This window comes from Pelophylax lessonae (assembly GCF_965119305.1).
Source record: "Pelophylax lessonae genome assembly, chromosome: 5".
Classification (NCBI taxonomy): Eukaryota; Metazoa; Chordata; class Amphibia; order Anura; family Ranidae; genus Pelophylax; species Pelophylax lessonae.
Genome location: NC_138772.1, coordinates 553475447 through 553491902, shown reverse-complemented (window position 1 = coordinate 553491902; position 16456 = coordinate 553475447). Strand labels below are relative to the sequence as shown.

The following is a 16456-nucleotide window of genomic DNA, read 5'->3' as shown; positions in this document are numbered from 1 at the left end:
TTTTACCTTCTAATAAATGCTAATTTCTGGACGTTATTACACTATGTAGAGCTTTTTTGTTTCTTTGCGCACCTGAGTTAATGGAAGAAGGACCATACATCCGGGGTCGTTTCAACAAGGATTCTATACCTAATGCTCATGCGACTCTCTGCCACTGCCATTAGAGTCTGTTATTTCCGGTAAGCGCTCCCAAGTTCTCTTCATTTGGTGATTTGAAGCACTGGTGGTGTTTTTCCTTTTTCCTATTTTGGATCACAGAATTCCTTTTCTCATCTATGGATCTTATTGTTTAATTTGGACACTTTGATTCATTCAGTCTTCGCAATTTTATTTGCATCACTGCACTTTTTTTCATTGAGAAAGTGAAAGCATCATTGGACTTTATTGAAAGACTTTTGCACACTTTTGTACATATGGACTTTTGTTATTCCTATTTTACACAAGTTTACATATTTGTACCGGATTTTACTATGTTATAATTAGGGATAGACCGATATCGTTTTTTCAGGGCCGATATTTTGGTCACAACGTATCGGTATCGGCTGATATGGGCCGCTATTTTGTACATTTAAAGTTCTAAAAAATAAAGACAATTTTTGACACAAATCTGGTACTGAACATGTTCATTTTTGTTTAATGCTTAATGACTGGCTTGCTGGCACCCTGTGGTGGGTGGCTGGCTGTATGGCACCCTGTGGTGGGTGGCTGGCTGGCACCGTGTGGTGGGTGGCTGGTTGTCTGGCACCCTGTGGTGGCTGGCTGTCTGGCACCCTGTGGTGGCTGGCTGTCTGGCACCCTGTGGTGGCTGGCTGGCACCCTTTGGTGGCTGGCTGTCTGGCACCCTGTGGTGGGTGGCTGGCTGTCTGGCACATTGTGGTGGGTGGCTGGTTGTCTGGCACCCTGTGGTGGGTGGCTGGTTGTCTGGCACCTTGTGGTGGGTGGTTGGCTATCTGGCAGCTTTGTGGTGGCTGGCTGGCACCCTTTCGTGGCTGGCTGGCTGGCACCCTGTGGTGGGTGGCTGGCTGTATGGCACCCTGTGGTGGGTGGCTGGCTGTATGGCACCCTGTGGTGGGTGGCTGGCTGTATGGCACCCTGTGGTGGGTGGCTGGCTGTATGGCACCCTGTGGTGGGTGGCTAGCTGTCTGGCACCCTGTGGTGGGTGGCTGGCTGTCTGGCACCCTGTGGTGGGTGGCTGGCTGTCTGGCACATTGTGGTGGGTGGCTGGCTGTCTGGCACCCTGTGGTGGCTGGCTGGCTGTATGGCACCCTGTGGTGGCTGGCTGGCTGTATGGCACCCTGTGGTGGCTGGCTGGCTGTATGGCACCCTGTGGTGGCTGGCTGGCTGTATGGCACCCTGTGGTGGGTGGCTGGTTGTCTGGCACCCTGTGGTAGGTGGCTGGTTGTCTGGCACCCTGTGGTAGGTGGCTGGCTGTCTGGCACCCTGTGGTGGCTGGCTGGCATCCTTTGGTGGCTGTCTGGCACCCTTTGGTGGCTGGCTGGCTGTCTGGCACATTGTGGTGGGTGGCTGGTTGTCTGGCACCCTGTGGTGGGTGGCTGGTTGTCTGGCACCCTGTGGTGGGTGGCTGTCTGGCACCCTGTGGTGGGTGGCTGTCTGGCACCCTGTGGTGGGTGTCTGGCACCCTGTGGTGGGTGTCTGGCTGTCTGGCACCCTGTGGTGGGTGTCTGGCTGTCTGGCACCCTGTGGTGGGTGGCTGGCTGTCTGGTACTCTTGTGGTGGGTGGGGTGGCTGTCTGGTACCCTTGTGGTGGGTGGGGTGGCTGTCTAGCACCCTGTGGTGTCTGGCACCCTGTGGCGGGTGGCTGGCTGTCTGGCACCTTGTGGTTCCCTGTTTCCCTGAAAATAAGCCCTACCCCGAAAAGAAGACCTAGCTTTAATTTTGGGGATGGCTGCAATATAAGCCCTACCCCGAAAATAAGCCCTAGTTAAAGTCGTTGTAAAAACATGCAATCCATTTTATAAAAAGATTATAGAATATGCAGTGTGTCTCCTTTTGTAACTTTATTGTGGAATATACCTTATTTACAGTGCGGCTGGGTGCTCGCATGACCTGGTAGGTGGGTGGCTGGCACAGGGGCTGTGGGTGGCACAAAAATATCGGCTAGTTCCAGGGCCGATACCGATATATCGGGGAAAGTGCATATCGGCCACCAATATATTGGCCTTGCCGATAATCCCTAGTTATAATACGTGTTGAACTTAATTTTTTTTTCCAATTTTCTATCTTTAGCGCGGCATCGTTTATAGTTTGAATTGAATACTCCATTGCTAATTTTTTTCCCGTCCTCCCGATTAGATCATCAGAACGTTGGAGCTTCTCCCCATCCCCAATAAAAACATGCTGGAAGAGAGTAAGATCCTCCCCATCATACAGAGGTGGTCTCAGACCAAAATGGCCATTCCGCAGTTCAGCGAAGGCGACGGATACTCCAGCGAGAACACGTCCCGGGCGCACACCCCGCTTAACACCCCGGCTAACACGCCCGATCCCGCCGCCAAGCTGAGCGTGGAGATGGAGGGCGAGACCCCCAAGAAGCTGATTCTACGCAGGCTGAAAATTGTTAGTGAAAATAGCATGGACAGCGCAGCGTCCGACGCAACCAGCGAGGTCGAGGTTAAGGACGTGTCCGTAAAACAAGAGACGCCCCCTGCTGAGGAACAAAAAGAAGGGGAGAAGCTGAAGACGGAGGTCAAAGTGGAGGAGCCTCCGACGCCAACCGAAGAGCAGCCAGTCGCTGTCCCCAAAACGGAGGAGGACCCGGCGGCAGAAGGGAGCAAAGAAGCTTCTTCTGGTATTGAAGTCTCCGAAACGGAGTCTAAGGACCCCAGCGGGCTGAAGGTGGAAGAGGCGCCTGCAGTGGAGACCCCATCTCAGGATGAGGAAGAGGGCATCTCCGATGTGGAGAGCGAGAGGAGCCAGGAACCGCCAGATAAGATGATCGATATGGGTGACCTGGCCTCCAAACTTCTGGAGGGATGGAAAGATTTAAAGGTAAGCAACACGGATTAGATTGTAAGCTCTTGTAACCCCCTCACCTTTTTATTTCCTCCGCTTTCAAGTGGTTCTAAAGTCAAAACGTTTTTACCTTAAGCTGTTCACAGCGCTGCAGCCTTGAAACCACCCTAATTCAGATCGATTTCAAAGCCGCACATCAACACTGCCGACTTCATTTACCAGAAGTCAATGCAAGTCCGTAAAAAAGTAGCACAGGAACCTTTTTCATAATCGCTGCGGCATGAATTGCGGCGATATAAAAAAACGGTTTCATTGCTGGCAGTGGGGTGCAACTTGTCATGCAATTTGGAACTGTCCTATCGCATGACAAGTCGCACTGATGTGAACGGTGACTTAGCCCTGGTTCATACTGAATGCAATTTTGAAATCGTGCCACTTGAAGTCCTGCAATTTCAGGGGCGACTTGCCTGACATCTGTGCGACTTCATGCACAGATGTCTATGCCAGTCGCACCTAAAATCGCAAAAATAAAAGTGCAGGAACCTTTTTTCAAATCGGTGCAGCACTGCAAAGTCTAAGTCGCACTGATTTGAATGGACAAGTCGCACCCCACATCCAACAATTGAACAGTGCAAACGGGGGCTTGGTGCCCCATCGTTTATGTCAGTGGGAGTAATCTTGCCCCATCATTGGTGTCAGTGGGAGGAATAGTGCCCCATCATTGGTGTCAGTGGGAGGAATAGTGCCCCATCATTGGTGTCAGGGGGAGGAATAGTGCCCCATCATTGGTATCAGTGGGGATAATAGTGCCCCATCATTGGTGTCAGTGGGAGGAATAGTGCCCCATCATTGGTGTCAGTGGGAGGAATAGTGCCCCATCATTGGTGTCAGGGGGAGGAATAGTGCCCCATCATGGGTGCTTTTCCTCCCACTGATACCAATGATGGGGCACTATTCCTCCCCCTGACACCAATGATGGGGCACTATTCCTCCCACTGACACCAATGATGGGGCACTATTCCTCCCACTGACACCAATGATGGGGCACTATTCCTCCCACTGACACCAATAATGGTGGACAACATAAATGCTAAGTGGATTTGTTACCCCATTTTGAAAACCATCTTTCTCTTACGTCCTCCGACAGTCGCCGCCTCTTCATATTCGTCACATATGGGGGTATTAGACTTTGCTCCGAAGGAGTAGCTAGGCAACAGAATATGTTAACATTAAAGCTTTTAACATATCCCACCCTCAAGGGGTGGTCCCCTCAGTCAATACCCTCCTACTTCCTGCAACCATATCTCAGTTTTAATGTCTAGCTTGTCAGGAGTGGCTGGCTCTCTCTGTGCTGGGACTTTCTGTCCCAGACTCTTTCTTCTTTTTGAAATTTTATTTGAGTTTTCTCTCTCTTTACTTAGCTGTTCTTTTTGTCAGCGTTAGTTCTTCTGATGAAGAGGATTCGTGCGGGCTGGGTCTCGGGCTGATCCCCCTGGTCGCAGGTCGTGGGTCAGTGGCTTCCCAGCCTGCCATCGAGCGTTCAGCCAGGTAACGCTCCTGGCACAGTGAACGACCCATCCCTGTTCGGTGCAGGGATGATTGGTGAGGTGGCTACCTCACTGGACGCTGTGCGGTTTCTTAACCCCCATTTTGTGCGTCTTGAATTGCGACTCTCCCTGCCTCATGTGCAGCGGCTTGTTCGCCTGTGCGGGTCCCCCACGCCATGTGAGGTAAGTGTATCTATGTGGGGACCTGTCTGTCTGGGGGGGTGTCAGTCTGGGACTGTGTAACCTGCCTCTATTCACACTGCTTGTCTCCCTATCTCTCGGCTGCATGCTGTGGGCTGCAAAGGGGGGGGGGGGAGCTGTGTGACACTGTGTGTGTCAGTCTGGTCAGTGTGAGAAGCTGTGTGCTGTGGGGCATGTTTTTTTGGCATGTTTGGGCATATACAGCGATCGCTGCGGCGATCTGACATGTATTCCTATACAGGGATGTCACGTGTGCATTACTGCACTGTGGAGCGGCGGTTTCGGCGCCAAACGGCGCCATTTTGCCTACACTCGCTCCGGCCGCATGTTTTACATGCATGGCGGCCATTTTCTTGTAGCCTCCATAGGCTTTCATAGAGCGCCCTGGCAGCATCACTTCCTCTTTCCAGGAACACCGATCGAGGCAGCAGCAGCGGCGAGGGTCTCCTCAGGTTTTATCCTTCTGTTCTTGCTATCCATTGCCTGTGTTCAGTTTGCATATTCCCTGTGGGGGTCTCATTGTGCTTGAGTGTGGTGCGGTGGGCTGCGCTTGCCGCGCTTGCTTAAAGGGGCAGTTAACCCTTTATTGTCTGGCATTACAGGGGCAATGGATTCTCAGGAGGGCAAATTTCCTACCGCCTTGGTGGAAAGCCAGGGGACCGCTGTTTCCCCCCCAGGGGGGGATTGGGGCTGGCCTTGCTGCTCAGGTGCAGATGCTGGTGGCTGCTCAATCTACTAAAAGACCCAGAATTGCTCTTTCCTCTGATTCTGAGGGTGAAGGTGATGGGGTTGTTATGGCGGGGGCCTCCTTATCGGGGTCCCGCTCCTCCCTAGATCTAGTGGGGTCCGAGGTGGAGGCTGAAGTTGAGGGGGTTGATAATTCTCCCCCTGGCTCGCCTGAAGAGCTTGCAATCATGGATGAATTGATTGCTTCCATAAAGCAAACGCTGCGTTTGCAGGATGAAGTGTGTCCCCCCGCTGCCTTGGCGGCCTATGGGATGCAGAGAAAACGCAGGACGCCGCAAGTTTTTCCCTGCAATGATGATTTTCAGCGCGCTGTTAAGGATCAATGGCGCAATCTGCGCAAACCTTTTGCTGTGCCAAGTAGGTTCAAGCTGCGTTATCCTTTCTCGCCTTCCACTGATGAAAGGTGGTGTGTGCCTCCACCAGTGGATCACGCAATTGCGGTTTTAAACAAGGCCACTGCGATTCCTGCAGAGGATTCCCCTGTGTTCCGTGATGCCACGGATAGGAGATTGGAGTCTCTTGCCCGTCATACTTATTCTGTTACGGGTTCTATGCTTAAAGCTCTGTTTGCTTCTCTCATGGCGGCCCAGGCGATCGCAAGTTGGACGCAGATGCTTAGGCGCGTCCTAGTGGCCGACTCGGCCTCGCCGGCGACCCTGGATATGGTGGATCAAATCCACCAGGGTGTCATGTATCTGTGTGATGCGGACCTGGACCTGGTTCCATTGGCTGCGCGTGTGCACAGTGTGGCGGTGTTGTCTCGCCGCCTGGTTTGGTTAAAATGTTGGTCGGTGGACCAATCTTCACGTAAGACCTTAGCCAATCTGCCTTATGATGGGTCTCGCCTTTTTGGGGAGTCCTTGGATGTGTTGATTAAGGGGATCACCGGGGGTAAGAGCACTCTCTTGCCCCATTTCCCCAAGGCTAAGGGGGCTTCTAGGAAGAAGCATGCTAATTTTCGGCCCCCTCAGGGGTCCTTTCGTGCCTTTCGGCCGCACTACAAGGGCAAGCCGTTCAAAGGTCAAGGCTCTCAGAAGAAGCCCTGGTCTGGGAAACAGAAGTCCGGCCAATCCGGATCTGCAGCCCATAACAGTTCGGCCTGAAGGGGCGCCCTCACCCAGTTTTGGGGTGGGGGGACGCTTGCTCGGTTTTCTTCAACCCTGGTTGGCCCGTGTGCGGGACAGATGGGTTCAGGAGATCGTTCGATCTGGTTACAAGATCGAGTTTCTCTCTCGGCCGGAGAGCAGATTTTTTCCCTCTAATCTTCAACTGTCTCCAGAGCGTTTGCGGGACCTGCACCTGGCGGTGCGGGACCTGAGGGCTCAGGGAGTGGTGGTTCCGGTGCCTCATCGGGACAGATTTCGGGGGTTTTATTCCAATCTGTTCACCGTGCCCAGAAAGGAGGGCAAGGTTCGTCCAATTCTGGACTTGAAGGCTCTGAACCGCTCTGTGCGGGTTCGCAAGTTCCGCATGGAATCCCTGCGGTCGGTTGTGGCTGCCCTGGTTCCGGGGGAATTCATGGCCTCCATCGATTTGAAGGATGCGTATCTTCACATCCCCATTTGCGGAGGATCACTACCAGTTCGTGGCGTTGCCTTTTGGTCTCGCCTCGGCTCCGCGGGTCTTCACCAAGGTGCTTGCACCGGTTCTGGCATTATTGAGGGCCCAGGGCATTTCTGTCCTGGGGTATCTGGACGACATTCTGGTTCGGTCTGCGACCAGCCAGGGTCTGGAGAAGGACCTGTCTGTCACGATGCAAACTCTGCAGGAGTTTGGTTGGACGATAAATTTTCCAAAGTCGACACTGAGTCCGTCGGTTCGTCTTCCCTACCTGGGAATGATTCTGGACTCGGTGCAGGCGAAGGTCTTCCTGCCGGAAGACAAACTCAGAACTCTTCAGGTGGAAGTCAGGTCCCTCAGGGACGTTCCGCACTCGTCTCTGCGGACGTGCATGAGATGTCTGGGATTGATGGTCTCGGCCTTCGAGGCGATTCCCTTCGCCCAGTTTCACACGCGGGGTCTCCAAGCGGAGATCCTGTCCAGGTGGGACGGGCGACCTCAATCTCTGGATCTTCAAATCTCGTTGAGTCATCGCACCAGAAGAAACCTTCTGTGGTGGCTCCAGTCCCCGATGGTGTCCGGGGGCAAGTAGTTTCGTCCTGTCTCGTGGACGGTGATCACCACGGATGCCAGCCTGTCGGGCTGGGGTGGTGTTCTGGGCGTTCTATCCGCCCAGGGAACTTGGTCGGAGGGGGAGTCTTCCCTTCCGATCAACATTCTGGAATTGCGTGCGATAAGTCTCTGTCTTCATCGCTGGACGGACCGGCTGCAGGGCTGCCCGGTTCGGGTGCAGACGGACAATGCCACGGCGGTGGCCTACATCAACCACCAAGGGGGCACCAGGAGTGCCCGAGCGGCTCGAGAAGTGGCCGACATTCTGTCTTGGGCCGAGACTCATGTCCCGGCGATAACGGCGGTTCACATTCCGGGGGTGGAGAACTGGCAGGCGGACTATCTGAGTCGCCAGACCCTGGATCAGGGGGAATGGTCTCTCCACCCGGCTGTCTTCCAGATGTTGTGCGCGAAGTGGGGTCTTCCAGATGTGGACCTGTTCGCGTCTCGTCTCAACAACAAGGTGAAAAGGTTCGTGGCAAGGACGCGTTAGTGGCCCCGTGGCATCAGTACAGGCTGATGTACGCGTTTCCACCGATCCAGTTGCTGTCCAGGTTCCTTCGCAGGTTACACTCGGAACGCAGCTCGGTGATTCTTGTGGCACCGGACTGGCCTCGCCGGTCCTGGTACGCAGACCTCGTGAATCTGGCGGTCGACGCCCCGTGGCGTCTGCCTCTTCGAGACGATCTACTGTCTCAAGGACCGATATACCATCCTGCTTTACAGTCGCTGGCTTTGACGGCCTGGCTGTTGAGACCGAGGTCCTGAAGGAGAGGGGTCTCTCTCCAGAGGTCGTTCATACTTTGATCAACGCGAGGAAGTCTTCCTCGGGGAAGGTTTATTACCGTACTTGGAAGGCCTATTTTGCCTGGTGTGAGTCCAGGGGGTTTTCACCCCGCACGTACTCGGGTTTCCCGTGTGCTGTCTTTCCTTCAAACGGGTGTTGATCAGCGTTTGGCGCTGGCTACGATAAAGGGTCAGGTGTCTGCACTGGCCGTTCTGTTTCAACGTCCCGTGGCTTCCAACTCCTTGGTTGGCACTTTTGTTCAGGGTGTGCGGCATCTGGTTCCTCCTAGGAGGGATCCTTTGCCCCCTTGGGACTTGAATCTCGTTCTGTCTGTGTTGCAACGTGCTCCTTTTGAACAGATCAGGGAGATCTCGTTGTCTGTTGTCCAAAAAGGTCGCCTTTTTGGTGGCGATCACTTCGGCTCGCAGAGTGTCGGAGCTGGCAGCTTTGTCCTGCAAGTCTCCGTACCTGGTTGTTCATTTGGATAAGGTGGTCTTGCGACCTAATCCTTCTTTTCTTCCGAAACGAGTTTCGGAATTCCATCTTAATGAGGATATTGTCTTACCTTCGCTGTGCGCGAAGCCTAAACATCCAAAGGAGGTGAGATTGCATTCTCTGGATGTTGTTCGGGGGATAAGGGTTTACCTTAAATCGACTGTCTTTTCGAAAGACGGACTCCTTGTTTGTTCTTCCGGAGGGTCCTCGGAAGGGCATGGCGGCTTCGGCCTCTACCATCGCCAAATGGATCAGGCAGACCATTGAACAGGCCTATGCTTTGCAGGGGAAGGTTCCCCCTGTGCCTGTGAAGGCGCACTCTACTAGATCTTTGAGTACGTCTTGGGCCTGTCGTCATGGGGCTTCTGTAGCCCAGGTGTGTAAGGCGGCGACCTGGTCGACCGTACACACGTTCACAAGATTCTACAAAGTAGATGTTCAGGCATCGGCGGATGCTTCCTTTGGCCGCAAGGTTCTTAGTGCGGCAATTCCCTAGGGTCCCTTGTTGGGGACCTCTGGCTGTTGGGATAAGTTTTATATCCCCTGGTTTTTTGTCTTTTCCTGGGTTGTTGCTCCTGTTGAGCACTTTTTTTTTTTTCCTGTTGCCCAGCTGGTTTCCTTCCTTTGGTATGGTTCCTTTCTCTGCTGTGGAGACTGCGTTGCCTTTTCGGCGCGGATGCGTTTCCCACCCCTCATGTTTGCACTGCTTTGGGACGTCCCCATATGTGACGAATATGAAGAGGCGGCGACTGTCGGAGGACGTAAGAGAAAACGGAATTTTTGTAAAATTCCTTTCTCTGAGTCCTCCGACAGTCGCCGCCCCCGCCCCTCTTTTGGGGTTTGGTTGTATACTCTACTGCTATTCCACTAAAACTGAGATATGGTTGCAGGAAGTAGGAGGGTATTGACTGAGGGGACCACCCCTTGAGGGTGGGATATGTTAAAAGCTTTAATGTTAACATATTCTGTTGCCTAGCTACTCCTTCGGAGCAAAGTCTAATACCCCCATATGTGACGAATATGAAGAGGCGGCGACTGTCGGAGGACTCAGAGAAAGGAATTTTACAGGTAAGATTTTACAAAAATTCCGTTATTACAGGAGAGGTGGATGGTAAATAACCATTGGAGGAGAGAGGACTATGCAGTTCTTTTTATGGTAGAATTGTGTAGACTTATAGGTGTTAAATTTTAACGATTTGTATAAAGAAAAGTTGCAAAGGTATGTTTATCTTTGTATTGTGGTTTTCTCTGGGGCACCTCAAAAGTCCATGTTGTGCCCTTTTGTTATACCCGCGGCATCCCAAATTCACGCAATCTGCCCCAGACTTCTGCACTTTGCACTGGATCTCCGTGTCTTTTGATTGGAGTCGTTTGCACAAGTGATCACTGAATACTTTGTATTTATTTAGTTGATTGATCTATATTCTCTTTGCTCTGTAGGAGGTTTATCGGATCCCAAAGAAGACCCCGGCGGAGAAGGAGCACCGTACGTATCACACATTACATATGATGAGAGCTTTGATTTCCCTGAAACAGAAAGGGCTGTAATGGGTTGGATGTAATCCTGTGAATTTCTCTGACATGGAATGGCGACTGCCGTGTGTTTTAGGAATGTTGACAGAAATAGAAAATCAATGAAGTAAATTGGGCCCCACAAACTTTTAACTGCTTGCTGACCAACCTATAGCAGTTTTACTGCTACAGGGTGGCAGCTGTGCACAGGGTCACGTGTATATCTCACAAAAGTAAGTACACCCCTCACATTTTTTGTAAATATTTTATTCTGTCTTTTCATGTGACAACACTGAAGAAATGACACTTTGCTACAATGTAAAGTAGTGAGTGTACAGCTTGTATAACAGTGTAAATTTACTGTCCCCTCAAAATAACTCAACACACAGCCATTAATGTCTAAACCGCTGGCAACAAAAGTGAGTACACCCCTAAGTGAAAATGTCCAAATTGGGCCCAAAGTGTCAATATTTTGTGTGGCCACCATTATTTTCCAGCACTGCCTTAAACTTCTTGGGCATGGAGTTCACCAGAGTGTCACAGGTTGTCACTGGAGTCCTCTTCCACTCCTCCATGATGACATCACAGAGCTGGTGGATATTAGAGACCTGGCGCTCCCCCACCTTCTGTTTGAGGATGCCCCACAGATGCTCAATAGGGTTTAGGTCTGGAGACATGCTTGGCCATCCCATCACCCTTACTCTCAGCTTCTTTAGCAAGGCAGTGGTCGTCTTGGAGGTGTGTTTGGGGTAGTTATGTTGGAATATTGCCCTGCGACCCAGTCTCCGAAGGGAGGGGATCATGCTCTGCTTCAGTATGTCACAGTAAATGTTGGCATTCATGGTTCCCTCAATGAACTGTAGCTCCCCAGTGCCGGCAGCACTCATGCAGCCACAGACCATGACACTCCCACCACCATGCTTGACTGTAGGAAGACACACTTGTCTTTGTACTCCTCACCTGGTTGCCACCACACACGCTTGACACCATCTGAACCAAATAAGTTTATCTTGGTCTCATCAGACCACAGGACATGGTTCCAGTAATCCATGTCCTTAGTCTGCTTGTCTTCAGCAAACTGTTTGCGGGCTTTCTTGAGCATCATCTTTAGAAGAGGCTTCCTTCTGGGACGACAGCCATGCAGACCAAATTTGATGCAGTGTGCGGCGTATGGTCTGAGCACTGACAGGCTGACCCCCCACCCCTTCAACCTCTTCAGCAATGCTGGCAGCACTCATACGTCTATTTCCCAAAGACAACCTCTGGATATGACGCTGAGCTTTGGTGGACCATGGTGAGGCCTGTTCTGAGTGGAACCTGTAAACTGCTGTTGGCCATGATGCTGCAGCTCAGTTTCAGGGTCTTGGCAATCTTCTTATAGCCTAGGCCATGTTTATGTAGAGGAACAATTTTCTTTCAGATCCTCAGAGTTCTTTGCCATGAGGTGCCATGTTGAACTTCCAGTGACCAGTATGAGAGAGTGAGAGCGATAACACCAAATTTAACACACCTGCTCCCCATTCACACCTGAGACCTTGTAACACTAACGCGTCACATGACACCGGGGAGGGAAAATGGCTAATTGGGCCTGATTTGGACATTGTCACTTAGGGGTGTACTCACTTTTGTTGCCAGCGGTTTAGACATTAATGGCTGTGTGCTGAGTTATTTTGAGGGGACAGCAAATTTACACTGTTATACAAGCTGTACACTCACTACTTTACATTGTAGCAAAAGATAGAATAAAATATTTACAAAAATGGGAGGGGTGTACTTACTTTTGTAAGATACTGTATACTTAATTTGGCATTTTTGCCTGTTGGGGGCGCACAGGTTCTGCTGTCAATATTCACAGCAGAAGCTGATCTGTGGACAGTGCTGCTGTTAGAAATTCAGTGTTCTTGATGGGCTCCCCCCAACCTCGCCCAGAAGTGCAGCGGAACAGTAGCACTGACTTTATCTGCCTACACCCTGAAAAAAAAAAAAAAAGGCCCTCCTCTGTTCCCACCTCCTGGACCCCTCTGTTGACATGATGGGGCTCAGGGAAATATAATTTGTCATGGTAAGCAAATAGGAGCAGGGGTGTGGTCTAGTAAAATCTATTTAGGCAAAAATGAACAATAAAGCTGCCCTGGGCCCCCCTGTTTAGCTGATGAGGTTTGGGCCCAGTGCAACAGGACCAGTTGTATACTGCCTTACCTTCACATTCCAATATGTGCCGGTCACCAGCCCTCCTCCGCTTTTGGGAGAGGAGAATTATCAGTTTGTGGCATTACCCTTTGGTCTCGCCTCTGCTCCTCAGGTCTTTACAAAAGTGTTAGCCCTGGTGCTAGCATTGTTACGCCAACGGGGGATCGTACTGGGCTACTTGGATGACCTCCTTCTGTGAGCGGAGTCCCCTACTGCTCTGGTGCATAACCTGGAAATCACCATACGAACTCTAAAGGAGTTTGGCTGGATTCTGAATTTTCAGAAGTCTGCTCTGGTTCCGTCCACAAAGCTGGACTGGGTGTGTCTGACTCAAGACTGGATCTTAGCCAGAGTGCTCCTTCCTCTGGACAAACTCCAGAAACTGCAGGCTGCAATTTGTCTCCTGCTGTCCAACAGATGGTCATTCCCTCGGGACTTCCATGCGGGTGCTTGGCCTGATGGTGTCTACCTTTTTTGAGGCGGTTCCATTTGCACAGTTCCATACGAGGTCCCTGCAAAGGGAGATTCTGGCCAAATGGGCCAAGACTCTGCAGTCTCTGGACAATCAGATCCGGCTGAGCCGAGGAACGAAGGAGTCCCTGATATGGTGTCTTCATTCTCCGACACCTGGGCTGGGCAATTCCTTCCTCCACCTGTATTGGACAGTGGTCACCATGGATGCCAACTGTCCGGCTGGGGAGGCGTCCTCGGCAAGCATTCTGCTCAGGGGATCTGGACACTGAAAAAGTCCAGACTACCGATCAATGTCTTGGAACTCCGACCGATCAGACTTTGCCTGGACCATTGGACGGATCGCCTTCAGGGATGTCCAGTGCGCATTCAATCGGACAATGCCACGGCCGTGGCTTATGTCCATCACCAAGGAGGCACACGAAGTGTCTTGGTGGCTCTGGAGGTAGTACACATTCCCGGGGTGGAAAATTGGCAGGCCGATTACCTCAGGCAGGCGTTGGACCATGGAGAGTGGTCTCTTCATCTGGAGGTGTTTCATCAGCTGTGTCTCTGGTGGGGCACCCCCGAGGTGGATCTGTTAGCGTTTCCTTTGCAGGAAAACAGGATCTATGCCTTTCATATTGACAGAATGGCAATCTGGCTTGTTTACATAGATAGATCGCTGTCCTGGCTCTCTGCCTAATGATCGTCGGGTGCCGGCGGACGTCAAGTCCGCGGTACCCGTAGGTCAATTCCTGCTGTCTAATTGTAGCGTGCATGCACGCCCCAAACCCAGAAGTGCAGAATCACATACTAGGTAAATGATCCTGCGCCGGAGAGCCGCCTTGCAGCCATATATAGACAGTATACAGTCGGCAAGTGGTTAAAGTAACGCAGTGCTGTATCACAAAAAATGGCCTAGTCATGAAGGTGGGTAAATATTCCGGAGATAAAGTGGTTAAGCATGCCCCTTGCCTGGTATCTCCTTATAAACTGCTGCAAACACAGAGTCTGGGAGCCACCCCTCCACCCCCAGTTGCACGCACACACGCAAAAACTCATCCAATAAATTTTGGGTGCTCAACCTATGCTACATAGTTACATAGTTTGTGAGGTTGAAAAAAGACATCAGTCCATCCAGTTCAACCTATGATGTGTGTTTGATGTTAACCGTACATTGTATACCCCTGTATGTTGTACATTGTATACCCCTGTATGTTGTACATTGTATACCCCCTGTATGTTGTACATTGTATACCCCCTGTATGTTGTACATTGTATACCCCCTGTATGTTGTACATTGTATACCCCTGTATGTTGTACATTGTATACCCCCTGTATGTTGTGGTCTTTAAGGTGCCCATCTAATAGTTTTTTGACACTATCGATGCTCCCTGCTTATACCACTGCTTGTGGAAGAGAATTCCACATCCTTACTGCTCTGACAGTGAAGAACCCCTTACGTTTTTTAAGGTTAAACCGTTTTTCCTCTAGTTTTAGTGAGTGGCCACGTGTCTTATTGTATCTCCTTTCTCTGAATAGTTTGTTCCTTATGCTAGGGTCACCAGTACAGTATTTGTACATTGATCTCATATCCCCCCTCAATCGTCTCTTCTCCAGAGTGAATAAGTTCAGTGCTTGTAGTCTTTCCTTATAGCTGATGTCCTCCATTCCCCTAATTATTTTTGTTGCCCTTCTCTGGACTTTCTCCAGTTCCAGCACATCCTTCCTGAGGACCGGTGCCCAGAACTGGACAGCATACTCCAGATGTGGCCGGACCAGAGTCTTGTAGAGCGGGAGAATAATCTCTTTATTTCTGGAGTGAATCCCCTTTTTTATACATCCCAGTATTCTGTTGGCTTTGCTTGCAGCGGCTTGGCATTGCATGCCACTGCCAAGCCTGTTGTCCACCAGTACCCCCAAGTCCTTTTTCATCTTAGATTCCCCCCCCCCCCCCAGTGAGTAGCTTGCTTTCATGTTTCTGACACTCAAGTGCATTACTTTACATTTATCAACATTAAACCTCATCTGCCATGTAGTTGCCCACCCCGTTATTTTGTTCAGGTCCGCTTGTAAGGTTTCCACATCCTGCATAGAAGATATTGGCATGCTTAGTTTAGTATCATCCGCAAATACTGAGATTGTACTAGATATCCCCTCCTCTAGATCCTTTATGAATAAATTAAACTGATTGGCCCCAGGACCGAACCCTGGGGGACCCCACTTTCCACCCCCGCCCAATCCGAGTACTCCCCATTTATCAGCACCTTCTGGACTCTCCCCTGGAGCCAGTTCTCTATCCAGGTACTTACCTTATGGTCCATACCTACCTTCCTTAGTTTGTACAGTAAACGTTTGTGTTTGCTGTTGCGGAACTACAAGTGCCATCGTGTTTCAGCCTTTTGGTCATGCTTGTAACGGTCAGCCTTGCAGTACCTCATGGGACTACTAGTTCTGCAACAGCTGGAGGGCCACAGGTTGTGCACCCATGCCATAAAGCAACCCTTATGCAAGGTTCACAAGCAAGAAGAGAAGTTCCTTTAAGGAGCTCTTTACTGTACATATTACATTCCTGAAGAAAAAAAAAAAGTAAAACCCTTTAAAGACCCCGATTTCTTTTAAGGGAAGCCCTTTCTGTAGTTACCATTTCACCAGCAGGGGGCAATATTGGCTCTTGCACATCAGCTCTTTGAAACCTGCCCTGTCTTTCATTTTTATGTACTAATTACACTTTTTTTTTCTGGTCTTACATGTTGTACAGATGACCGACACAGGGAGTCCTCTGCAGGAAACTATCAGACACCGAACACCAAGAGCCGGGAGCGAGAATCTGAGCGCCAGAGCCAAAGGAAGCGCAAGCAGTCCCCGTCTCCTCCCTCGTTCTATGAGCGCAGCGCAAAAAGAGGCGAGGACAGGTAAGGAGGCTGCACTTCCCTTTTAACCTGGAAACAAAGGATTGGGCTCATTCTGATCTGAACCTTTAAGGGGGGTATGAAATAAAAAAGGTTTTCTGAATATTAAAGCTGAATTCCCGGTATGGCAATCTTTATATCCAGCTTGTAGGTATGTATGTGCCATATCTGAGTGCAAATCTGGCTGTCCTTCCTTCCAGACTATGCAATGCTGACATGAGTTAGTCAAGGAGTACTGTGAAGCCAAGGCTGCATGATGATGCATCCCCAGGTGCAGGTCCCTTGTGGGTGGGGGAGGATTCCCTGCAGCGGTCATCTTTTGGTCTGTGGAAGTTAATACGAGGCATTGGACCGGTCATATGTACTCGTCAAGTGTGTCAACTGTGCCCGCCCTTGAATGGAGGTGGAGGGGGGTCAGGCATAGTTGGCACTCTTGACAAGTGCAAATGACAGGTCCTCTAGGATGG

At 50.9% G+C, this 16456-nt stretch overlaps 1 protein-coding gene across 1 annotated transcript in view; it reads left to right on the top strand.

Moving 5' to 3' along the window:
• SETD2 (SET domain containing 2, histone lysine methyltransferase) overlaps positions 1 to 16456 on the top strand; it is a 134556-nt gene that overhangs the window by 80048 nt on the left and 38052 nt on the right. Inside the window, exons 12-14 of the mRNA XM_082259038.1 lie at positions 2314 to 3009; positions 10363 to 10408; positions 15839 to 15992. Of these exons, the coding sequence (XP_082115164.1) occupies positions 2314 to 3009; positions 10363 to 10408; positions 15839 to 15992 (896 nt within the window). The remainder of the gene's footprint in view (positions 1 to 2313; positions 3010 to 10362; positions 10409 to 15838; positions 15993 to 16456) is intronic.